This window comes from Barbus barbus (assembly GCF_936440315.1).
Source record: "Barbus barbus genome assembly, chromosome: 38".
In the NCBI taxonomy this organism is placed as follows: Eukaryota; Metazoa; Chordata; class Actinopteri; order Cypriniformes; family Cyprinidae; genus Barbus; species Barbus barbus.
In genome coordinates, this window is record NC_136716.1 from 472,797 (window position 1) to 499,365 (window position 26,569).

A 26,569-nucleotide genomic window follows, 5' to 3' on the forward strand; every position below is an offset into this window, starting at 1 on the left:
GTATATCTGTAGCAATAGACAACAATACATTGTATGGATCAAAATTATACATTTCTCTTTTATGACAAAAATCATTAGGATATTAAGATCATGTTCCATGAAGATATTTAGTACATTTCCTACCGTAAATATATCAAAACTTCATTTTTGATTAGTAATATGCATTGCTAAGAACTTCATTTGAACAACTTTAAAGGAGATTTTCTCAATATTTAGATTTTTTTGCTCCCTCAGATTCCAGATTTTCTAATAGTTGTATCTCAGACAAATCTTGTCCTATCATAACAAACCATACATCTATGGAAAGATTATTTATTGATGTATAAATCTCAATTTAAAAAAATTGACCCTTATGACTGGTTTTGTGCTCCAGGGTCACATATGTGCTTCATAATAAACAGCCAATATACTAATAATATGCCTAATAGTTAATAGTGAGAATTTCCTTAAAATAAAGTGTTACCTCACTTTTCTAAAAGCAATAAGGCACGTCATCATTAGTTATACATATATAGCATGTATGTGAGATACAGTAACGTGAACACTGTGGTATTTTTAGCTGTTCTGTTAGAAAATCCTCAGGTCGTGTCCAAACGAAACACAGTCTCCGTTTACTCCAGCCTGTCAGCCAACGGATCTGCAGATATGTCTTAATGAGTGCAGAGAAGCAGAACAATGGCTGTTCTATTTGGATTTGTAGATCTATAACAGTGTATGTGTGGAGCACAGATTGCGTAAGCTTCGCTGGACACAGACCAGCTCCTGATTACACCCATCCAGACCTCCTCCTGCAGGCGTCTCCTGCATCGCTCGCTGGCGGGGATATGACAGAATATAACCCTCGAACCCAAACCACAGCTGTGGAGCTGATGCAGGAGGAGACGGTTACGTGTGTATGAGCCGTTCTGTCCATAGAGAGCGCTTGTGCTGTTAATTACAGCATTACACATCAGCTCAAGTGCTCTATCATTAAAGAATATTACACTAATGAATAAACCTCAGTACTGTTACTCCCCATTAGCCTCAAAACATTCAGTTCTCAATACCAAACGATTACAGTTTAATTTAATTCAGTAATTAAACCAATGACAGGATTGCACAATTACAGCATACAGGCTTTACTGGATTAAGTTACTGCTGACGTGATTAAATATGAAGAAATTCAATTAAGTAAAATGTAAAATCAAATTAAATTTAAACAAGTGAAAAGTTTAGAATAGGTATGATTTTTATTTTATTTTTTTTACTTTATTTAATTTATTTTATACTATGTAAACTTTATCAGCAAGCATGGTCCAAAAAGAACAACAACAGTATGGTGCAGACAAATATACAACACCAGAAGAAAGCAGAAACAGTATGAATATCATATATAAATATCATATATTAAAAGGTCAGTCAAGTCAAAAGATCACAATGATTACATTTTGGAGGTATACAGATTTTTTTTTAAAAATGAATAAATTACAAAAACACAAACTACATGGAGTGATCATATTCCCAAGTGGGCTAATATAGCTTTCCACATTCTGAAATGGTTCTGACTTATTATTGTTTGTAATAAATCTGTTTATTTGTATAATGTTCATCAGCTCGATAAGCAGCCATTACTCCATTACTGGATGTTTATTCATCAAGGACACGTTAAACTGATCAAAAGTGACAGTAAAGACATTTATAATGTTACAAAAGATTTCTTTTGCATATAAATGCTGTTCTTTTCCTGAAAAACTAAATGTATCACAGTTTCCACAAAAATATTACTGTGTTCAACATTGATAATAATCAGAAATGTTTGTTGAGCAGTAAATCAGTATATTATAATGATTTCTGAAGATCATGTGACACTGAAGACTGCAGTAATGATGCTGGAAATACAGAAATAAATGATAGTTTAATAGGTATTCACACAGAAAACAGCTGTTTTACATTGTAATAATATTTCAGTATATTTTTGCTCAGAAGAGACTTCTCTCAGAAACACTCTCCCGCTGTAAATGAAGTCTCTCTGATATAAACAGGATTTGAGCGTCATTAATGATATATTCCAAACTGTTTTTCCTTCCAGCCAAACCTTCACAGTCTGGCTGGAACTCACTCGTCTTCCTCACTCCCAGGTAAGCTTGAGTAAACCGTGCCACTGAGTATTGATGATGACAAACTGAAGCAAGGCTCTCCAGCTCTTTCTGGTGTTTTTCAGCAGAGTTTGGAGACATGACCTCATCCACACGTCCGCTCTTACGCTCGCAGTCTTTCCATAATGCCCCAGGTGAGTGAGTGAGTGCTTCTCTCCAGAGCTGCCCTCTTCTACAGGAACTCAAAGGTCAGGGGAACGCTGGATCATTGCTTTAACTGAAGGCCACTTGTTTGTGAGCTGTGAAGGCTGTCGTCACCGTTCCCAAATAATGAAAGCTGCATTCATTTAAAACACCAACAGACGTCATTTTGACAGATAAACAATAAGACATCTGGTCTGTTATGATTCCCTGCTTTAGGAAGAACCATCAGAGAACCTTTCAGTGAACCGTTCCTAAAGGAAGAATGCTTTATTAAACTAAGGAAGCTTTTTCCACTGCGAAGAACTTTTGTGAACGGAAAGGTTCTGTGGATGTCTAAAGTTGTTCATGGAGCCACAGATGCCAATAAAGGACGTTTATTTTTACGAGTGTGACGAGATAATGAGTGAAGATAAATGAGAGATTTCTATGCGTTTTCCATTGGAGTAACTCATTTGATGCTGTTTAATAAACTGCATGAGATGGCATAATACCCCATCAGTTTTTCATCTCACATCTCCAAATGTTTTCTCACATTTCTTCATTTATATCTCAAAATGCTGACTTTTTATGTGCAATTCAGAGAAAAACTTGAGTTAACCCACAATTCTTTGAAGAAATGTCTGAATTGTGAGATATTAAATCACATTTGTGATCAAAAAAAGTCAGAATTGTGACAAGTGGCAAACTTGAAGAAAAAAAAATCATTGTACCTTTATTTCTCACAATTTTGACTCATTTTCCCCTCGCATTTCTGAGTTTATATCTCGCAATTCTGACTATTTTGTTGAAAGACGAAAGTCTGAAATGTGAGATAAAAAGTTTTAAATATCTTTTTTATTTTTTCCATAATTATCTTTTTCATATTAATAAAGCAGAATAAAAATAAAAAGCCAAGAACTTGCAAAAAGACAAGACTAAAAGAGCTCTTGCCACCATTTTTTCTCGGAGAAACAGATGTTAAATGTGAGAAATATGTTAAATGTTACACACTCTTTTACTGAATAATGACATGACAACTTCAAATATGTTTCAAATGCAATGATTTAAAATTAAGATAGTGTTGTTGTGACCAAATTAGCATGTTAAACATTTTTTAGATAATACAGTAACACTTTAGTTCAGGGACCAGTTCTCACTATTAACTAGTTGTTTATTAGCATGCCTATTATTCACATATTGCCTGTTTATTAGTCCCTAAACCTACCCAATACACCTATATTATTACTATAACTATTAATAAGCAGCAAATTATGAGTTTATTGAGGCAAAAGTCATAGTTAATAGTTATTTAGTAGAATTGGACCTTCAAATAAAGCGTGACCGATAATACAATAGTTTTACCAAGGTTAAGGCCGTTTACACTGAGAATGATAACTATAACAGTAACCCTAACAATAACTATATTCAGATGATATCATTCTGTTTATTATAAGCTCGCTGCAGTTTTGTCGTCTGCCGCTCTAAATGCTGGAGATCTTTAAAGTCAGGTGGATTCTGATTGGCTGTCAGTGTTTTTATCATTCATCAGCTGGAAATGCCATGACAATACTGTTCTGAAAGAGATTCCAGTCATGTCATGCATTTTCCTTAAACCTGGTCATGTTTATTATTAAATTGTTCCTTTTTTTTAATTACATTTTTATTATTAGATTGTTAGTATTGGCTTCGTCAAGTATATGTAGCTCCCACATCTGTCTGCAGGTTCTCCTCATAGAGGAGCTCTGTAGTAAGACCCCCAGCTTCTCCTCGGAACATTCTGTTCTGGTTCCATGCCTCCTTCATACATCTCGCTTGTTCCATTTCTTTAAAAGAACAGCCAGATGCAACCAAAAGAGCCACTGCTATGATGTCTGCAGTAATTATGCAGAAATTACCGACAGCCTGCGTTACAATGAGAGCTTTACAGGGCAGAGCTGCACAGCTGGTTTGTATTTTCCTGAATGTCAGGCTCGCTGGCTCCATCCATGTCCAGATTCAGACGTGTTAGAGAACACTCTGTGTGAGTTTATTGCGCACTGACAGACACACAATGCTAGTGATGGGATGAGCCCATAGGTGTGTGACAGCTGCTTCTGTTTGCTCAGGTACAGGAGGAACCTGTTACGCTCATTCATCGTGGCTCGTATTCATTCATCATGGCCTAGATTCACACAAAAGAGTGCTGCAGTCACGGTTCGCTTGCTGCTTATGAATGAGTGCCATTCAGTCGACTGCAACACTAGCTTTTGTTGTTTTTTGTAGAGGCGTAGGTTGTTAGATCTTTCCATCATGTATTTAATGGTTTGTATATAAATTTATAGAGGCATGATGTAAATCGAGGAAGCTGTCAGATGCTTTTTGACGAGTGACATTTATCATTCTGACAAGAGATAAATGGCCAATATGATTATTATGCTGTTTAGTCTAAATGAATTAGAAATAAAATATGAACTAGATAAAAAGGTTTGTCGAGACAAACTTTAAGTTGGCTTGAGAAAGCCGGACCAGAAAGTTTGAAAAAGTTTGAAAAGTTTAAGAAGTTTAAAAAAGTTTTAAGTTTGATGGTTTTCAGTATGAAATAGTTTGAAGTTTAAAGTAGTTTTACAAGCTCTATAGATAGAGAGATAGAGAGATAGATCGATCGTAGGTATATCTATCTATATACTCATAAATTAATATTAGTCCATAACAGATGTAGTACCAATATATTTTACATTTCATATCTATGCTTTAGAATACACATTATATTTCAAATGTAAAATATTTCATATTTAAATATTTGTATTTACAATTTTAAAAATTAATATTTTTTTTTTAAAGAAAGACTAATGAGCAACCACACTGCAGTGTTATTTTAGTATGAATGAGATACTAATATAGTTTATATCAATATTTTATTACAGATTTTTAAAATTTTTCGTTTAAATTTTTTGTATTTTTTTTCAGTTTTAATTTTAACATTTTAATTTTTACAAATTTAAATTTTTTGTTGTGTTTTGTCCTTTTATGATTTGGTTCTTGTTTTTGCTTTTTACAAATGTCTGTCTATCTTTAAATAATTTTTTTTGAGTTATTTTAGTATATATCAAGTTAAACAAAATGAACATGAAAAATGTTGCTCTGGGAACTACCTGAAATAAAAAAAACGTTATTTCATGTAATAAAAAAGATTTTTCCTGGCGTTCGATGTTGTTGCAGTAATATCCCTTATGCTTTTTCATCCAGATCTCACTCTGATCTGCTGTCTAATTAGCTGATGTTTTGGTCATTTCCCAGGTTCTCCTCATCCTCATCAGATCCCATCTGCATCCGTCTATCCTCCTCATTCCAGACTACCTCAGGTGCAGCAGTTCATTCCCTCATACGTGAACACACACTTCCCCTTCCCGTCCCCTTCGTCGGCCCCGGGCTCCCCGAGTCCCCTCGGCTCAGATGTCTCCAGTCCTGTTTCAGACGTCTTCCAGACGTCTCCGGCTCACCTGTGGCCTCCTCACAGTCAGCCGATGTTCTCTCTGGCTCATGTGATGTCTATGGCCATGACCATGGCCCAGTCCTTCATGCCCGCTCCGAGTCTGGTGCAGGCTGGGTATCCCATGCTCTACACACCCCAGTATCCTCCGGAGGCGCAGTATAACCCCGAGTATTACCAGAGCGTGGATTCCCAGTATCGAGACGCTGTGATGTCTGCTGCTTCCAGAGCTGCTCCAGCATCTGCTTCAGCCGGCCAGCAGACAGCAGCCGCTGCTTCTCAAGAGGGAACGCTGTTCGCAAGGGAATCCTCCAAGGAATATCCTCATGGATACAGAGCGGCTTTCCCCAGACACTTACTGGAGCAGAGGAGCAGCCCCGGCTCTTCATCTGGACAGTCGTCTTCCTCACGAGCCAGTCCAGACAGCAGAGTAAGCCTTGAATTTCCTGATTCATTCAGAATAAAACCAAAATACAATGGCAAAGGCCTGAGTGAAGCACGGCACTGTGTTCATTTACTCGTGAGCAGCTCAGGGTCTGGTGTTTTCTGCAGCTCGTAGGGTTCAGTTTGCTGTAAATGCTGCTCCAAACTCTGGGTTGCATTAACATGCATTTGAGAAAGCTGCATATGTCAGTCATCTCACAAAACATGTAACGAGAAGAGCTTATAAAGGTGCTTTATAAACAAAACAGAAGATAGTTTTCAATTCGAAAAAGAAGAAATTGAGACATAAATATTAGTATTGTCATTTTACAAATTACAACTTTAAGTAAAATTAAATTAAATAATAAAAATTATTAATATTTTGCAGTGCAATATTACAATAATAATAATAATAATAGTTAGTCGTATTTATATATTTTGTCACTTTATTCAAAAATTTTTGGGCCAAATTGTGCATTTTTTGTCTTCACATGTTAAATAATATTTTATCAGAAACATTAAAGCCTTATTTCTTCTCAGAAACCGTCCAAATAAATTAGGATTTTAGGTAAATTCCTGAATTAAATTTTGAATGGCAGTAAAATATAATAAAATTAGTGCTGTAAAGTAGTTTATAATATAAATAAAGTAAACTTATTTATAATATAAATTATATGAATATAAATATATACATGTAAATATGTTTTAAATGTATACTGTATGTGTGTGTATTTATATATACATAATAAATATACACAGTACACACACATATTATGTAAACACACTTTTATTTTGGATGCAATTTATTGCGATTAATTGTTTGACAGCTCTAAATAAAATTATAACAAGTATAATAAATATAATAAGTATAATAAATGAATAAATTTTTTATTATTTTTTTATAAACAATACATTTATGACATTTCATTTAAATTGTTTTTATTTTATTTAATCATATTAATATAAAAAAAATGAATGACTTCATTAAATATTAATTTAAAAATAATCACTTCATATTTCATAAAGTTATTCCATCACTCCATCATTTCCAAGTCCGGTGATATATGATTAATTTTGAGCAAATATATAACCCCAGTCTGGGTGGAAGCAATGCTGTGTGCGGATCTAAATCAAATCAGTGCTCTGGTCTCATTGAGTAAATGTTTCTTTGTTGCGTTGTGGCTGTGTTTGTTTCCATAGTGTTGGCATTGTTTTATATGACTGAATGTACCTTTGAATGTGCTCATCCTCGGTTATGAAAGCCAGATGTGGAAGTTTGTCTGAATAAAGCACTCTTGCGTTCTCTCCCAGGTTTCATCATCCAGTCCTCGATCATCGTCCCCCCCGCCTGCGCTAGAGTGCCAACAAATCTCCTCTCCATCTGGTGAGACATTGACCCTAAAACACACACATTTACACACACTTACGCAACCCTACCGCTCCACACTACCTGCTACTCTCTTCTTACATAATGTGCTTTTATAATGTAGCGCCACTAAAGGCTTGTGGACACTTATTAAATAAGCCTGTGGAGGTCTTGCGAAAGCAAAGTGTTGTTTTGCTCCTCAGAGTCAGTACACAGTTGATGTGTCCCTGAAAGCAGAGCTATGCTGGCTGTGTTCGGAGTGGAACACAAACATAATATTTCCTGGATATTACAGTATACACTCAATACTGCCTATTGTCTGCTGTTTAGAAACATTAGCCTGCAGGAGTGTATGTTTGCTGCACACTTCAAGTGCATTAAAGTTATTAAGATCAATACAATGTGTGCAGAGAGTAAACAATATATGTATGATGTATGTTTATGAATATATGTTACAGGATACAATATATATATATATATATTAGGGCTGTCAAAGTTAATGCGTTAATGGAAATTCATTATAATGGCACAAATGTTATTAACGCGTGATAAACGCAGCGAGTATTTTCTGTGTGACCCGTGGCCTAACCTGTAGTTGGAGAAATGGAGATGCACAGTGTTGCCACATCGCAGACCCCTTTAGCGTCTTTTTAACAGTTTTATTGAGAATTTAGCTGCATCAAAATACAGTATGTGGGCACAGAGAGGCAAACAAATCTAATAATAAATATAAATGTACATTTTGCATGTTCAGAAGTGAGCTGCCCTGTCGTGCAAAAATGTAAACAGGTTTGTGTCAGTAAATTGCTAATAATGTAATGGGAATCTGATATTTCTTTTTTCATGTGTCTAATAGACATGAGAAAGTTCTTTGAAAAACATCTATGACCTTTGAAACATGTACTTTAATAATTACTATGTGAAGCCAAGCTATCGGCAAGAAGCCCCCGCAAAGCCCCATTGTTGAACGAATGAAGAGGTTACAATTAGCCAAAGAACACACTGACTGGCCTAAAGAGAAATGGCACAATATTTTGTGGATTGATGAAGCAGAATTGGGTCTAGGGTCCACAGACGACCCCCAAACACTGAATTCAAGCCACAGTACTCTGTGAAGACATGGTGGTGCAAGCATCGTGATATGGGCATGTTTCTCATGCTACGTGTGTATCTCTGTGTGTGTGTGTGTGTGTGTGTGTGTGTGTGTGGTGTGTGTGTGTGTGTGTGTGTGTGTGTGTGTGTGTGGGTGTGTGTTCATATAGCAAGTTTTGTGATCAAGTGATCAAGTTTTGTGCCATTCTGATTAAGTAAAAATGTAATTAAATAAAATTTCAAATATAATTGAAAAAAAATGGCTGAAGACCAGCACCAGAGGGGTAAAAAGGCAAAATAAGCATTTTATTTCCGGGATGACCCCTGTCCATCACTGGAGCGCAGTGTGATGAGGTCAGATGTAATGACAGAACTGTGATTATCTGCTCTTCTGACCGTCACTCGTTCTCTCTCACAGAGCCGAAGTCTGCTGTAACTGTGGGCCGTTTTCACGTGTCCCCCAGTAAAGAGATTCCTGAAAACACACCAGCCGTTCCTCCGGATAATCACATCCACTCTCTGGATCAGAATCCAGCAGAAAAACGGCAGCTTCTTGCCTCCTGCGAGGCTCGGCGGGATTTATTGAGTTCTGCTGACCGGCCCGAGACACAGAGCGATCGGAAAGAAGACCGAGAGGGGCAGATGGATGATGATGATGAAGAAGAGACGCCCGTGGATAAGAAATACAGGAGGAGGAAGGGCCGCAGAGCGGATGTCATGGCCACGTCAGTGGACAGCGGTTTTTCTGTGTGGGATGGAAACACGGCCAGCCCTCCGGTCACTGCTCCTCTACACAGCCTCTGGATGAGCTACACCCGCAGCTCCTCCTACCTGAGCAGCGACGAATCAGAGAGCGAGGACGAGGAGATGTGGGCGGAGCTGCAGGAGCTGAGGGAGAAGTAAGAGCCCTTTAGAGCCTTTCTATCACATGAAAGCTTACTAAAATGTTCTTCGCACTCAGAAAAAAGGTACAAAGCTGTCTCTGAGGCACTACCTGGTCAATACGTACCATTTAGTTACCAATATGTACACTTTTGTCAATAATATGTACCTCTAAGACAGTAATATGCAGTCTTTAGGGCTTAATAAGGCACAGATGTATACTGTTTGAGAAGCTAGTGACAGCTTTTGTACCTTTTTTCTGAAAGTCTTAAATAAAAATATTTCTTTAAGTTTTCACCAAAAGTTCTTTGAGGAGCCCAAAACGGTTCCTCTACACGCTTAAAAATATGGCATCAATGGTTCCATGAGGAACCTTTAGCATCCTCTGAACTGTTCCATTGCACAAAAGCTTTCTTATAGTGGAAAATGGTCTTTAATGTTTTAAAATGTTATTCAAATAGGAAAAAATGGTTCTGCAACACTTTACCGGAAGTGTTTAGTAAAGTGATTTTAATGCATTAATTAGGCTATTGTCTTTTATTGCACTTTATAATGCATTGTTCCCAATGGTTCTTTTAGGAACTGTTCACTAGAAGGTTATTTTTGTAGAACTCTTTTATTTGTCGTAAGCTTTATCTTTAAGACTGCTGTAAGAAGAAACTGTGTTTTATTGTATTTCTCTCAAAATCAGGCTTTTCCTGCAGACACCTCTTAAGCTTTTGCTGCGGGTCAATGTTTCCACATATTGCATAATAATTTGTATATAATAAAATAATAAAATATATATATAAGTGACCCTGCAGCACAAAAGCAGTCATGAGTAACACAGGTATATCTGTAGCAATAGACAACAATACATTGTATGGATCAAAATTATACATTTCTCTTTTATTACAAAAATCATTAGGATATTAAGATCATGTTCCATGAAGATATTTAGTTAATATATCAAAACTTCATTATTGATTAGTAATATGCATTGCTAAGAACTTCATTTGAACAACTTTAAAGGAGATTTTCTCAATATTTAGATTTTTTTGCTCCCTCAGATTCCAGATTTTCAAATAGTTGTATCTCAGACAGATATTGTCCTCATATCCATACATCAATGGAGAGATGATTTATTCAGATGATGCATAAATCTGACCCTCATGACTGGTTTTGTGCTCCAGGGTCACATGTGGTGATTTCAGTATAATGCGTTAGACAGGCATGGACTGTATGGGAGTTTGATCTGTGGGATGGGGTCACTGGTGTAGTTTTGTGCTGCGTGTGACGGTCAGACGCTCTTCTCCTCTGCTTCTCAGACACCTGTGTGAGGTTCAGTCTCTGCAGACGCTGCAGAAGCAGGAGATCGAGGAGCTGTACTCCAGGATGGGGAAGGTTCCTCCGCCCTGCATCGTGTCTCCGGCTGCCATGCTCTCCAGCCGCCAGCGCCGGCTGTCTAAAGGAGCAAACTTCCCCTCGTCTCGCAGAAACAGCCTCCAGAGAGTCGACATTCTGCCTCTAACAGGTCAAACACACTTCTCCATTTCCACAATCACTAGATCAAACGCTCGTGGGCTTCATGGGTTGCTGGGGAAGTCGTGGCCTAATGGTTAGAGAGTCGGACTCGTAATCCAAAGGTTGTGGGTTCGAGTCTCGGTCCGGCAGGGATTGTAGGTGGGGGGAGTGAATGTCCAGCGCTCTCTCCACCCTCAATACCACGACTGAGGTGAGAAAAGCACCCTTGAGCAAGGCACCGGACCCCAACTGCTCCAGGTGTGTGTTCACTACTGAGTGTGTGTGTGTGTTCACTGCTGTGTGTGTGTGTGTTCACTGCTCCGGGTGTGTGTTCACTGCTGAGTGTGTGTGTGTTCACTGCTGTGTGTGTGTGTGTTCACTGCTCCAGGTGTGTGTTCACTACTGAGTGTGTGTGTGTGTTCACTGCTGTGTGTGTGTGTGTTCACTGCTGTGTGTGTGTGTGTTCACTGCTCCAGGTGTGTGTTCACTACTGAGTGTGTGTGTGTGTTCACTGCTGTGTGTGTGTGTGTTCACTGCTGTGTGTGTGTGTGTTCACTGCTCCGGGTGTGTGTTCACTGCTCCAGGTGTGTGTTCACTACTGAGTGTGTGTGTGTTCACTGCTGTGTGTGTGTGTGTTCACTGCTCCGGGTGTGTGTTCACTGCTCCAGGTGTGTGTTCACTACTGAGTGTGTGTGTGTTCACTGCTGTGTGTGTGTGTGTTCACTGCTCCAGGTGTGTGTTCACTGCTGAGTGTATAGTGTGTTTGCAATCAGGTCGACGATATCGCTGGAAATGAAGTAATGAAATGGAAATGAATAACCAACTAGTCATGTTAGAAATGAGCATTAATTAGGATTACTAATAGAAGTATTTTTATTGTCAGTTCTAATATAGTTAACTCATGTTAACAAATGAATCCTTATTGTAAAGTGTTACCTAGATATGATAGTTTTTATTAACATTTTGAATCAGTTTTTATTTTTATACTTTTTCATTTAAATGTTTGTTTTATTTGATTGAAGTTAACATTTATTAGAAGTATTTTTTGAATGATTTAATTTTAGTTTTAGTTCAATTCTTCAGCAGTTATTTTTGATATCAACAAATCTCTCGAAAGGATTTCTGTCTAAAGTATTTCTCATTGTTTCTTTTCACTGAACACTGAACAATGCTTGATGGGATTTTCCTACCTTTTCTTTTCCTTATAATTCAGACAAACCAAGAATCTTACCGGTCAGTTTAATCACAGCTTTTGTATCTACGATGCCTTAAAATGTTGCTTTACAGGCAGCACACTTCAGTACAGAGACCCAGAAGTGCTTTTAGATGAGGCTGGATACAGGACGTTTAACACCTGTGCTGTGCTGTGATTGGTCCACAGGGATCATGAGGAAGAACTCCCTGAGCGGCGACAGCAGCAGCAGTTCACAGGACGGGTCACGGCCGACAAAAGGAGTGACGTTCGCTGCTGATTTTATCGGAATGGTACGATTCTTCTGCTGATTTCAGCCAAACATGCATTCTTGATAAACAAGCCCTTCATTTGCATCTGCTTTCATGGAATTAACATTCCTCCATTGTTTGATGCCATTTAGGCAAACATAAAAGAAAACATTAAATTAAATGTTAAATAAAATGTATATAATCAATTATAAAATTAATACAATATAAACAATTAATATAAATATAAAACACATTTTAACTTAATAAAATTAAATGATAAAAAAATATGTAACATTTTAATAAAATTTAAATTGCAAGTTTTAGATTTTTTACAATATACAATGCAACATTCACCATTGCACCATCGTCTTTCACTAAATGAAAATGAATTTATATGCACCAATAAAACAATGCATTTGTAATGAACAATAATTAGCAATTAAAAACTGTCCGTTTGAAGCGATTCACAGAAATGGATCTTTCTGACTTCAACATCATTCATGCCATTGAAGCTTAAATCAGAGTAGCTATGACAGGAATCACTGGCATCTAACAATGCGTTGGAAAAAACAGTTAATCTTAATAAATAAAGCATATGCATAAACCTAAATAAGAAATAAAACAGTTATTGAAAAAGCATCTTATTCTGTCATAAACTCCTGAAACATTGCTGTCTCATATTTTAGAGCAGTCACTGTAATTTATGAAAGAAATCAATTTAATGTTTGTGTGTGAAAATATTCAGATGTAACTCTCTTTGTAATCATTAACATTTTCATAAGTAACTGTAATTTAACTACATTTGTTTAGAGTTATGTAATGTAACTGGTTACTCCCCAACACTGTGTATATTGCATATATATTGTGACTATCCAGTATATGCTTCATTAGTAGCACATAATCATACGATAGTTCAATCAGCTCTTGGGAAATGTAGCAAACAATGCATTGCAAGGTTTGTCTGTTGTTTCAGTAAGAATCCTGAGCCTGCTGCATCAGACTACCTCATCCGCTCATGACCGCTCGTCTGATCCTGGAATATAATACACAGTTTCCAGCGCTGCGTGTTTCTGTGAAGAGCCAGCGGTTGGACGGGACTCTGCTGTTTTATGATGCTGTGATGTTCTCTCTGAAGACTTTCTGAAACTCTCCAGTCCACGACTGGACCTCAGACGTCCTGCTGTCTCTGCGCTGGAGAAACTCCACAGATATCTCTGCTCTTATCTGACAGGGTCTCTTTTATACTCCAAATGTGAATGCATAAATAAAAAACTGATTTTGGGTGGGTGGGATAAATATATATTATTTTTGCATTGATTATGCCAGCTTTGAGATTTTCATCCGCTGATGTGCAGAACTTCTTGACTTTGACGTCTATGTTTATGTATATTTACATATATATTTAATTGTCTTTTATCAGTCTGACTTCATGTGGAAATGTTAAAGGAATAGCTCTCCCAAATTTGCTGTGTTTCTTCATCAGATTTGGAGAAATGTGTCTCAGCAATGGATGCTTTGCAGTGAATGGGTGCCGTCAGAATGAGTTAAAAGCGTCTCAATGGATGTGTTTCAGTTTTTGTCTTCTCCAGATGTTAACTGATGGACTGGAGTGGTGTGGATTATTGTGATGTTTTTATCAGCTGTTTGGACTCTCATTCTGACGGCACCCATTCACTGCAGAGCATCCATTGCTGAGACACTGATGCAGAGACACATTTATACAAACCTGATGAAGAAACACACTCATCCTGATCTCTGATGAACTGAGAGTGAGTGCATTTTTAATTTTGGATGAACTATTTCTACTAACTGACCAAAACTCAAAGAAAGTATCAGCCATAGAAATGAAGACAGCTGTAAACGCACAGTGCACTTTGGCATGAGGTTCAGAGTCCCATCTGGGACAGCACAATAGAGTCGCTCATAAATGATTGACTGCTAATGTTTAGTAAAGAGCGGTCAATAAAAGTGCATTTGTTTCTGCAATATTAACACAGTATGCTCAGATTTTTCACCACATTTATACTTTCTGTAGCTTTAGCGTGGAAACATGTATATGGTGAAATCACTGTTTATATTCTAATTAACTTATGAGACACACTGACTTGCATGATTCAGAATATGAATGAGCAGAAATAGATGTTATTTACGGTAAAGGCTTATTAAAACGTTGTCTTTTTCCTTTTTGCCATGAGGAATTACACATTTCAGACTTTCAATCACACAGGAACAGCATCTTTAATATGAAAACCCAAGAACATCATCCATTCATGGCTCATTAAAAACTGTGAAGAATCATATGAATGCCTTAAAATGTGCAGTTAGACACCAACACAGCCGACGTGTTTCAGATAAATGTGACTTTATGCTGTTATACCGCTCTGTGCCTTCTCTATCTTATAGTTTATTCTAAATCATATTTGTACAATAAAGTCAATAAATATACAGAAGACTGAGTATTCATTTCTGACACTGCAGCATTATCTCTAGAACACATTTTTATTGAGTTCATAACAAATCAATCAAACAAAGTGTTCCTGAATCTGATCTGACTCTGATTATGCGTTCACACTCAGAGATCAGTTACTGTAGCCAGTGTTCATAGAAGAATGTCATGATATTCAGTCTCCATGTGTGTGATTCAGAAACATGTTTTCTAAGCGAAGGATCCTGCTGGAGCTGGTCAGATCTGGAGTCTCTGACGCCCCCTGCTGGCCTCGGTCAGTTGGCTCCGGTTTTTGGGGCCCGTAGTTTAGCAGCGCTGGCTTCTTCATCGATTTCATCCATGACTCTCTCTTGGGATACAGAGTAGAAAGTGTAGCCATCTGTGGACGGCCGGTGAAGGCAAATAATGTAAACATAGCTCTACTACAGTCTGAGGAGGACACAAAAATGAACATTCTGCAACATAAAAGCCAAACTATATTTTGATAAATGCTGCTGGTAGTAGTAGTTTTCTTCGGGGTTGCCAAGTCCCTAATAACACACACATATACACACACACACACAGCCTATATACACACACACACACACCACACACATAAATATACGCACATATACACACACACACACAGCACACACACAGCCTATATACACACACACACACACCACACATATACACACACCACACACACATACAGCACGCACACACACACACCACACATACAGCACGCACACACACACCACACATACAGCACGCACACACACACACACACACACCACACATACAGCACACACACACCACACATACAGCACGCACACACACACACCACACATATACACACACACATACAGCACGCACACACCACACATACAGCACGCACACACACACCCACACACACCACACACACATACAGCACGCACACACACACACACACCACACATACAGCACGCACACACACACCACACACACATACAGCACGCACACACACACCACACACACATACAGCACACATACACACACACACCACACACACATACAGCACACACATACAGCACGCACACACCACACACTCATACAGCACACACACACACACCACACATACAGCATGCACGCACACACACACCACACACACATACAGCACGCACACACACACACACACACAGCACGCACACAGCACGCACACACACACATACACACACCACACACATACAGCACGCACACACACACCACACACCACACACACATACAGCACGCACACATACAGCACGCACACACACACACACACACACACACACACACACATACAGCACACATACACCACACACACATACACACACACACCACACACACATACAGCACGCACACACCACACACTCATACAGCACACACACACACCACACATACAGCACGCACACACACATACAGCACACACACACACACACACCACACACACAGCACGCACACACACACAGCACGCACACACCACACATACAGCACACATACACACACAGCACGCACACACACACAGCACGCACACACCACACATACAGCACGCACACACACACCACACACACATACAGCACACACACACACACACACCACACATACAGCACACATACACACACAGCACGCACACACACACAGCACGCACACACCACACATACAGCACGCACACACACACACCACACACCACACACACATACAGCACGCACACACACACACATACAGCACGCACACACACACACATACAGCACGCACACACACACACATACAGCACGCACACACACACACCACACACACATACAGCACACACACACACACACACACACACATACATACAACACACACACACACACAGTGATTGGTCTAGTTTTTGAGCAGCAGTTGGTCTGGTTTTGTTTCGTGAACATGATCAGATGATGATGATGAAGATATAACACATGACAGAAGATGAAGATGATGAAGGATACAGATGCCGAGGACCACGGCGCCGATAGCGAGGCCCGTCGCGATGTTTCTCCCGCGGAGCTGGCCTGCTTTCTTCTTCCACTGCTCCAGCTCCACTCGCCGGATAAACTGCTGCTGTTCTCTGGTCAGCTCGTCTTTAGAGGGGTCTATTCTCTTCGCAAACTGCGCTTCAGGTTTGGGCTCCCCTTGACCGCTCGTGTCCGCCATGTTTGCGTGACATAACGCGACGTGACTTTGCTTCGAGTTTGCGCAGCTCGCTCTTTGTTAGTTTGCACATCAATGCTGCGTCGAGTTTGCGCAGCTCGCTCTCTGTTAGTTTGCACATCAATGCTGCGTCGAGTTTGCGCAGCTCGCTCTCTGTTAGTTTGCACATCAATGCTGCGTCGAGTTTGCGCAGCTCTTTTTTGTTTTAAGGTCAGTTTAAGGTCATCGTCGAGATCAGCTGATGCCACTTTACATGCTTTTCTTTCTTCTTTCTTTTAATTCTTTCAAGAATCGTTTTATAATACGACATGAGAGCTTTTTGATTGAAGGAGACTGTTGAAGCGATGATAATAATAAATAATTAATATAGATCAGAAGATAATATTTTGCTGCTGGGTTTATCTTTGTGGATATTTATTAACCAATCAGACATTTAAAGCCAGTTTACATGTAGCTTTACTATTTGTTTAATTTTTAACAAGTTATAGAAATGCTAAGTAAGTTTCCTGTGTCTTTATTATTTAAATGAACTAAATTTAAATAAGTTAGATGTGGATCACGTGATCGATGAACTGCTCCTGTCGGTCAATTACATGTCAATATAATACAATTCATTCATATTCATTCTCATATAATATCAGTTAATTCTGTAGTTACTGCGCTGATGTTATATTTCTTGTGTTTTTGCATATTGAGGAATTTTATTCAGAATAAAACGCGTTGATTCGTTGATGTCGTTGTCACGTGGTTACTTCTCTCTCAGGATCGACCAATCACAGTCGGCGTTATAAAATAACCGCCATTCTGAAGGTGCTATATGTGATATAAATGTGTGAGTTATTGAAAGTACAGTAAGGTGCTGAGGTTAATGTGGAGCAGGTGATGTCCAGCAGGCCTGTGTTCTCGAGCAGCTGCAGCTCTGGAGAGCTGTCTTTAGACATCTTATCCGACATTCTGTCCAACCTGAACAACACCAACCAGCTTCACCTGGAGACTGTGTCCGATCTGTGCGGATGCCTCACAGACAGCAGGCTAGTGGGTGAGTGCTGTGGCCCCTAACGAGTGCACTAGCTGCTAGTATCACCATACCATACTCAGATATAGCACACATCCACAGAGACAGCACTAACTCATATATCACAATCACAAGAGTTATAGACATTATAAACCCGTTTATTAGTTTGGAAAGCATGGTAATATTCAGGGAAACCTGATAAACTGAAGCACCTTCATTTAATAACTCCATATATCACACGACTCATTATGAGGGGTTTGTTACGCTATAATAAACATTCACTTTTAGTTGTTGTTGTATTGTTTGGGACAGTTATATTCATTTAGAGATGTTAAAATAATGGATGTCAGATTAAATCATTAACAAGCGTTTCATAGTGTTTTCTAAAGACTGCCTAAAATTAGAAAATATGAATACATTTACATTTAGTCATTCAGCAGACGCTTTTATCCAAAAGACACGTGGAAAGTTTCTATATATGATAAATAAAGAGAAAACCGATAGAATAGAATCAGAATAGAGTGCGTTAGAGTCAAATAAAGATGGGATTGGGTTATTATTTATTGAGCGGACACAGTAAACGGTATATTAGTGGGTGTAGTGTGACCCTGATGTGTTCAGTTATGACTGTGATGCATGGATTATGATTATAGAGCGTGTGTTTCATCTGTGTGAGGAGCTGCGGCTGAACCCTGCGGTCGGGTACCAGGCCATACACATACTGCAGAGGTAACTTCAAGAGTCTGGAAAGAGCATTATTCTCTGTAAACCTGGGTAATGCTCCTTCACTTCGTCACGCTCCAGGTTTATGGTCAAGTATACTGAAGATCTAATCCTCAGCCAGAGAGGTCAAGCAGCGTCGTCTGAGGAGCTCATCCTCCAAACGCTCCAGCAGAAGCTCTTTCTCTCCGTCCTCTCCAGCGTCCAGATAGCCAGCAAACTGGACCTGCACTCCCATGTACGTTTCTCTCATAAACCAGAACCTGGCCAGTATTCTGTATGTGATCGGCTGTATTTATATTCATCTAGGTGGTGAACAATGAGACTGCGATCAGATTTCTGCAGGCTGCCGGTTACTCTTCAACCAAAGAGCAGCTCTTGGACTCTGAGATTCTCATTTTAAAAACTCTCCAGTTTAACTTGAACGTCCCGAATCCTTTAACGTACGTGGAGACCCTTTTGGAGGTGCTGGGTAAGATGATTGTCTCACATCTCCGCTTGTCTTACAGCTGACGCACATTTACAAACCTCTGCCTCTTTCTTCACAACTTCACACACAAATCCAAGAATGGCACGCACACAATGCCAAACGCATCACAGCTCTTGAAAATTAAAGCATCGCATTCAAAATATCACAAACACGTCTTAAAAGCAAACATTTGTCTTACATTGCAAACACCTTTGCCATTATATTATATTGCTGGATATATCACACACACAGTTATTCAAAACCTATAGCTCTTCTTTCATGAGCTCCTGTGTACATTTCTGTTCAAGACTGAAAGTAATTGGCAGAGAGATATTGAAAAATTCATGGTAAACACTAAAGCAAGATTTAAAGCAATTTTTTTTTGTTGCTGTAAGCATTTGTGGCTTTGAATGCAGTATTACACAGTGTTTCTGAAACTGAGTCAGAGGCTGAGAATCAGTGTCTGGTTTTGTAGATTTGGTGTGTGCTTCTGCTGTTTGAGTGACATCTTTCATATATTGTGTGACCAGTGAATGTTTCGTGTGCAAGCAGCTGAATAATGCCTGTGTTTGTGCACCTCCAGGCCGTAACGAGGCACGGGTTCCTGTGGCTCAGCTGCATCAGCTGTGTGTGTGTGTGCTGCAGTTTATTTACCTGCAGAGGGAGACCATCTACCACTCTCTGCTCATATCTGCCACCGGACGCTCCAGCCCTTCTCCGGAGCAAAGGTGAGGCTCTCTATTAATGCTCTTTAAGGTGAAGTATGTCATTTTGGTTCAGATGTTTCTCTATCGCAGAAGAGAAAACTATAAATAATCCGTTCTTAGTGACCACCGAGGTCAGCTGCAGCTTGAGCAAAGTCTGGTTTCATCCAAAATAAAAGTTTTTCACTACATAATATATGTGTGTGTATTGTGTATATTTATTATGTATATATAAATACTGTATATATTTAAAAAATATACATGAATATATTTATATTCAGATCATTTATATTCTATATAAATATTTAATATATAAACAACATTTTTCTGGAATATATACATGCATGTGTGTGTATTTATATATACATAATAAATATACACAGTACACATATTATATACACAAACGGTTATTTTAGATGCGATTAATTGTTTGACAGCACTAAAATAAATAAATACAGTACAGCTTTACAAATGGTCAAATCAGTCATTGGTCATAGAAGGATATGAAGTGTGTCTTGTGTTTGTAACAGAGCCCAGTTTGTGTCTGTGACCGAGGACTTCATGCTTCTGGGAGTTGGAGTCATTGCTGTGGCTGCCTTCATTCATCACATCTCAATGTGGGAGAAGGTACAGAACCTGATGGTGATTCAGTCAGTCAGCTGTGAAGCGTTTAAGTATGTATGATGGACTCAGAGTTTCTGCTGAGTTGGGTTTGTGTGCTGCAGGTGGTGGAGGAGCTGACGGGAATAACAGGCATTTCAGGCCAGAGCATCATGGAGTTTGCGTATGTCACCCTGATACACATCACCAAGACCAGATCCGTCTGAAATAGCATGAACACAATAGAGCTGGAGTACAGATAGAAGATGACTCCTATAAGAAATCACCTTGTTTATTTAGATTTCTCTCCAAATTCTCTCGTGAAAGTACAATGTAATGATAAATCATTAAAATGAAAGAGGTACTTGCCATTCATGTTTCATTATGCAATGATTTCTAGTTCCCTGTCAGTTCCACTTTTTGACCTAACCCTAACTTAAACTGTTATAAATTACACAGACTTAAGTTTGGTCTCTTTTTAAAGAAGACACTTGGCAGATTATTGTAGAAGTGAAAATGTTTATAAAGATTATATAACAAAAAAAGTTATGGAAGTTTAAGTTTATGAAAATATAAAATGTAAAAATTTTAATATTTATATTTGATATAAAATATATATTGTACAAAACATGTTTTACTCTAAAACTGGTAGAATATCAAAACAAAATTCTGAACAAGTTCTGTTCCAAATTTGAGGTTGATATCTCAAAAAATGAGCTTTCAGTGAGGTTATGTTTGGGCGCAGTACCAAGCTTGTCCACTAGGTGTCCATCAAACCCCATTAGTAACCGTATAAGGGCGTCTTCATTGCCATGTATGGGTTGAGTGATCTGAAACATGATTTTACATACTTTTCTCAATATTAGTAGTAGAAGTAGACATCACTATTAAGGGCAGTATTTGATTTCAATTCAACCGCAAAAAACACACAAAAGACATGCTACGAGAACCCTGGACTTGAACCCTGAATTTTTTCTCTATATTCAAAACACTTCTGGACCTTTTTTCTCAAAAAATAGAAGGGATGTTATCTTTTGAACACTCTCCACGAAAATGAGTTACGATTTTTCATGATTTTATATTTATATTTCAAAGTAAAGGTCAGAATGTACTCTCTGACTCTGATGAGTACTCTTCTTGCATATTAATAAATTACAGTTGTTCTGTAAAATATTTCAAAAATACTCAGCCATCTAGTGTATGAATTACATGGTTATTTTGTCTGAAATTATTTTCTTATTTTTGCAACAGTTGAGTGCATGAAGTGTTCAACGTTCCACACTTCATGTTTTCATTAATTAAGTGGATCATCCGGACATTTGGGGTGAAGAGGCATAGAATAGTGTGTAAATGTGCTAATTGGGACGTACAAACAGAACTGACTAGTATAGAGGCTAAGTTTCTGCAACTGGCCCCTGATTTCAGTCTTTACTCTTTCATGAGATCTCAGGGCAAGACTTAAAATAAGAGCTATTGTTATTTATTTATTTTAGGATTGAAAATAAGAGTTATTGTTGTTATTCCAGCTTTAACTTCTGATGGTTTCAATAGCAATGTACATTTGAGTGTAAAGGATCATTGGTGGAAAAACATGTAGGACAGGTTCTGTCTGGTTGCTGATTGGATGTTGAGATGGATGTGGGCGTGGCAGGTGACGGGGGGGGGGGGGGGGGGATTTAAGCAGGTAAATGATTGGAGAAGTCCTGCATGCATCACCAGAGAGAAGATCCAGTTATGACCTCTAAACATTACAAATATTTAAAAAATGAACCCTTTATTGTTCATAGAAAGATCTATAACATGGAATTTAAATATAGATAATTTCTAATTTCTTGCTGACTTTATACTTAAAAACAGACTGGTAAGATTTGAGTTTGACTAAAGTGTTTTTGAGAAGATGAATAATTGCTTCAGTCTGACTGAAATTGAACTTTAAAAGCACATCTAAATGCACTTGCTGTTGACTCAACCATTGTTTGTGCATTTGTGTTTGGTGTCTCTATACTTCGTCTTAAAAAAGGACCTACAGAGACAACAGTGGCAATTATCTTACTGGAGCAGGTTTGAGAGTAGCCATGTCTATAAAAACGGCCCTTTTATTTGCCTTTTTTTAATGCTTTTTAATGCTAGGGGGAAGTCGTGGCCTAATGGTTAGAGCATCGGACACGTAATCCAAAGGTTGTGGGTTCGAGTCTCGGTCCGGCAGGGATTGTAGGTGGGGGGAGTGAATGTCCAGCGCTCTCTCCACCCTCAATACCACGACTGAGGTGGTGTGTGTATATATATGCGCCTGTGTGTGTCAGAGACCTGCATAGATGGAATGTAAAAATATAAAGGGGGTCTCTTTCCTTACTATAACACGTCTTGGAGCCTGTTCTCTCTAGGGAGGAATCGAATTGTATGTATAAGGAAAACACAGCCAAAAAAGGTAAAACGCATATGTAATGTATTGAGCACGCCTAGAGGAAAAACTATTTAAAGAGGACACAGAAAACATTCTGGAGATCTTTTCTGCAGAAAACGTTCCCCAGCTTTCTGGAAGTTGTTGGTGATTTTACAGACACGTCTTTTAGGGTTCATTTTCACAGCTTTTATGATTTGTCTGTCATCAACTACTGTTGTTTTCTCAGTCGATCAGGTCGTTGTTGGTTGCTGGTGGTTTCCAAACTCTTGATTTCTCCATGCCCTTTGTTTTTGCTAGAGCTCTAACTGACTTCCTCTTTTCTTTTAGCATCCAAATTGCTTGCTTTTCTCTCAAAGTCAGCTCCCTCGTCTTCATCCTGGTTTGTGTGTGTCATCATCGAATGCAGGATTCAGAATGCAGAAGTAATGGATATAACTGATACGACACATTCCCTGCTTTTAATATCTGAAGAATTAATGCAGCAGGACACAGCTGATCACTTAGAAAGACCTGAGAGGCAACTGCTCCAATACTTATGCTCACATCAGATAGAGGGATGAACTCTTAAAGTGCTGAACTTCTTAGCTGGTAAAACATCTATGTGTTGAAACGGCTAATAATAAACTGTAACATTCTGTAGTTTTGTCTCATATTCATCTTTTTATCATATTACTGTTCCAATACTTTTGGAGGGCACTGTATATTATGTAAACAAAAACTTTTATTTTGGATGCGATTAATCATTTGAGATATATATATATATATATATATATATGAACAATGCCTTGCTGAACATTAAAAAAAGTCTTTACATTGCGTTAAATATTTGTATCATTTCATTAAAACTGTTTGAACTGATTCAATCAAATGATCAGTCATCCCTTTTTGCAGATCAAACTTTAGACAGTCATATTATCAACATATAGATTGGACAAAATTGGACTGTAAGGATTGGAAAAGGGACTTTGGATCGATTAGTCAGGATGAAGGGATCCAGCCAATAGAACAGCTTCAAAAATATTGCTTCAATCCCTAATTGGCTCCCAATTCATTTCTTGCTGAAATGAGTTGCTGCAAGCAAAAAAGACACAAATATGTTATTCAGCTGCTGGTTTTGCCATATGCTTCCTTCTGAATCCATGCGTAAGAGTTTATATTTAGTCTGAATGGAATCAGTGCACTATTACACATGTTTGTGGAGAATACAGTTCAGTTTTTATGTATTGTTTTGCAGCTTGATTGCACCACATGAATTTGATGTGGCAGGCAAAATATGTTTTACATATTAATAAACAGTCAAGCAATAGATTCATAAGTAATTTCACTGAGGCTATTTTTCTTAATGGTGATATGAGGATGTTGATGGTTGTGTTACACTGATGTTTTTCACTTCATGCCCCAAAAATATTAAAGAAAAGAGCATGAAAGCATGGTTATTAGAGAATAGGTGTATTCAAGTATGCATGAAATTATTATTATTTTTATATATTTTGAAATAAATTAATAGAACTGTGCAAAAAACCTCCCTGATCCACAGTAACCCCCCCCCCCCCCCTCCCCCAATAATTAAAACCGCTATCAGTATATACTGTATGTTTGTTTGTCCAAGTGATTCTATATTTGACGCATGCAAATATTGTCACATTCTTTACTTGCATAATAATACAAAAAGCCAGATTGTGGATAGTGTAATATTACTTGGTAATTACTAATGCATTATTTGGCACAAATAAATGTAACAAGTGGGAATTTCTGATTGTTTGAAATATTCAGTGAAATTGTCCGATAATGAAATTAAATATTTTTGGTTGAAGTCTTGCAGTGGAAAGGAATGGAGATGTGATGAATATCCAGCATGTGTTTGTGTGGCAATGACAGCGAAGACTTCCTCCAGAGAGTTTATGGGCTAATGAACAGACAGCCTCCCTCAGGTAACAGCTCTGAGTCACATATTTAATGTGTGAATTTAGTCATTATCATCTCTGGCTCACGCTGTCATTTGCTATCTAGTTATATGACACCAATTTAAAGGCGCTCGTCAGCTTTTGATGCTGAAGTTGCAGCGCTTGTCCGTGTGATGCTGCGTTTACGGGACGGTCTGTGTTTGTGAGGCGGACGACGATGAGCTTTAAATCACTTCATGAGTCACAAACACAAGCCAGTCTGTGATTAAAAGCCTCGTTTAGAGCTCGTTAGAGCTGGTGTGGTCTTGTTTCCGTCGAGGATTGATTGCAGGAATTCTCTGTGATGAACAAACCGCTCAAAAGCATTTCACTTCTGTGATATGATATGATGTGTTGACTTGTGAAGTGCAGATGAAGTCTCTGTGCATTTTGGGATTTTTGCATTTGACGTCTGCACTGCTTTACGTGAGAGGCACATTAAACAGTGCTTTATACTATCAGCGAGAAACCGTTGTTATATTGGATTTTGGTATTTTATTAACACGCCGTCTATTCAAGCTAAGTTAATGCACGGCTAGCCATTGATTATCCCTTACATATTTACATCTGTATATTTATATTCACATCATTTATATTATATATAAATATATTTAATATAGAAATGTGACATTTTTCTTAAATATATACAGTACATGCATGTGTGTGTGTTTATACATACATAATAAATATACACAGTACACACACATTCTAAACAAATAAACAAAATCTTTTACTTTGGATGCGATTAATCGTGATTAATTGTTTGACAGAACTAATATATTTATATGATATACACAAGAGATAGATAGAAATTATATTAATTATTAGCTTTTCATGAAGTCATGATACAAATGTAGTATATATATATATATATATATATATATATATATATAAATTTTTTTTTTTTTTTTTTTTTTTTCAATATATTTTAATATATTTTCTGTGTAGGTTTTTCATATATAGTTTCTAGTTTTTTATATAGAAAATATTTTCTGATGTGAATATGGTACAAAATAATCCTAATCAAAAGCAATCTAAAAGTAATCAGAATACAGTACCGAATGTAATAGATCCCATCACTAACAGCAGTTTTCATCATGTCATTGGTAATCAGTAATCTTCCCAGCACTGGTTTTATCTGTAGAGCTGCTCAGAAAACAGTTCTGTTGAGTTTTCATTACCCAAACCAGCTTTTCCCTTTTTTCCTCTCTTGTTTTGTCTTGATCTCGCTCTCCTTCTGTCTATTTTGGTCCTCGCTGATGTTCCTGAGATATTGGCGTGCTGGACCGGGTACCAGCCTCTTCAGTTCTGCCCTTTCGCCCGCATCTCCATGTTACGTAACCAGCTGGGCTCTGAAGGAGAGATGATAGAAGCTGCTGGAGCCACAAAATGACAAGCAGCTCCTGATTCATCGAGCGTCAAGATGCTGTCCGTCAGGCTGCTGACAGACTCGGCTCGGAACTGGAGATGGAGAAGCAGTTTAATGAACTGTGATAACACTGACAGACATCTTAACCCTTTCACTGCCTTTGATGGAATTTCCCAGCTTTCTGTGTTTTCACTGCTATTACACATCTTCTGAAAGAGTACTGCATCTCTGGATCAAAGCATGGCGAAGAAGAAGCAGAAACAGATTACATATGTAAACAGATGCATATGTAAG

General features: G+C 38.2%; 3 protein-coding genes across 4 annotated transcripts in view; 2 read left to right on the plus strand and 1 right to left on the minus strand.

Annotated features, from left to right (window-relative positions):
• Positions 1–14,871, plus strand: part of wnk4a (WNK lysine deficient protein kinase 4a) — a 62,175-nt gene extending 47,304 nt beyond the window's left edge. Inside the window, exons 14-21 of the mRNA XM_079398335.1 lie at positions 2,069–2,117; positions 2,204–2,269; positions 5,535–6,157; positions 7,462–7,534; positions 9,027–9,507; positions 10,798–11,003; positions 12,375–12,478; positions 13,410–14,871. Coding sequence (XP_079254461.1) covers positions 2,069–2,117; positions 2,204–2,269; positions 5,535–6,157; positions 7,462–7,534; positions 9,027–9,507; positions 10,798–11,003; positions 12,375–12,478; positions 13,410–13,412 — 1,605 coding nt within the window. The 3' untranslated portion in view covers positions 13,413–14,871. The remainder of the gene's footprint in view (positions 1–2,068; positions 2,118–2,203; positions 2,270–5,534; positions 6,158–7,461; positions 7,535–9,026; positions 9,508–10,797; positions 11,004–12,374; positions 12,479–13,409) is intronic.
• coa3a (cytochrome C oxidase assembly factor 3a) lies at positions 14,652–17,071 on the minus strand. The gene is made up of 2 exons (XM_079398338.1): positions 16,850–17,071; positions 14,652–15,261 (listed from the first exon to the last, which is right to left on the minus strand). The coding sequence occupies exons 1-2, from the start codon at positions 17,052–17,054 to the stop codon at positions 15,158–15,160; spliced, it is 309 nt and encodes a 102-aa protein (XP_079254464.1). The 5' UTR covers positions 17,055–17,071; the 3' UTR covers positions 14,652–15,157.
• Positions 17,072–17,826: 755 nt separating this feature from the next.
• On the plus strand, positions 17,827–21,094 carry cntd1 (cyclin N-terminal domain containing 1). Of its 2 annotated transcripts, none has more exons than XM_079398336.1 (7): positions 17,827–18,090; positions 18,720–18,795; positions 18,871–19,024; positions 19,096–19,258; positions 19,839–19,983; positions 20,490–20,586; positions 20,685–21,094. In XM_079398336.1, the coding sequence occupies exons 1-7, from the start codon at positions 17,934–17,936 to the stop codon at positions 20,784–20,786; spliced, it is 894 nt and encodes a 297-aa protein (XP_079254462.1). In that variant the 5' UTR covers positions 17,827–17,933; the 3' UTR covers positions 20,787–21,094. The 2 variants fall into 2 exon arrangements, with proteins under 2 accessions (XP_079254462.1, XP_079254463.1); XM_079398337.1 differs by having other exon boundaries at positions 17,853–18,090; positions 18,907–19,024; positions 20,685–20,929.
• Positions 21,095–26,569: the final 5,475 nt, after the last annotated feature.

Excerpts from the sequence above, each read along its gene's own strand:
- coa3a (XM_079398338.1), bottom strand. The coding sequence starts at position 17,054 with ATGGCGGACACGAGCGGTCAAGGGGAGCCCAAACCTGAAGCGCAGTTT. Across the intron at positions 15,262-16,849 it reads CGCCGTGGTCCTCGGCATCT|ATGGCTACACTTTCTACTCT; the intron begins GTATCCTTCATC and ends GGCCGTCCACAG.
- cntd1 (XM_079398336.1), top strand. The coding sequence starts at position 17,934 with ATGTCCAGCAGGCCTGTGTTCTCGAGCAGCTGCAGCTCTGGAGAGCTG. Across the intron at positions 18,091-18,719 it reads CACAGACAGCAGGCTAGTGG|AGCGTGTGTTTCATCTGTGT; the intron begins GTGAGTGCTGTG and ends TTATGATTATAG. Across the intron at positions 20,587-20,684 it reads ACATCTCAATGTGGGAGAAG|GTGGTGGAGGAGCTGACGGG; the intron begins GTACAGAACCTG and ends TGTGTGCTGCAG.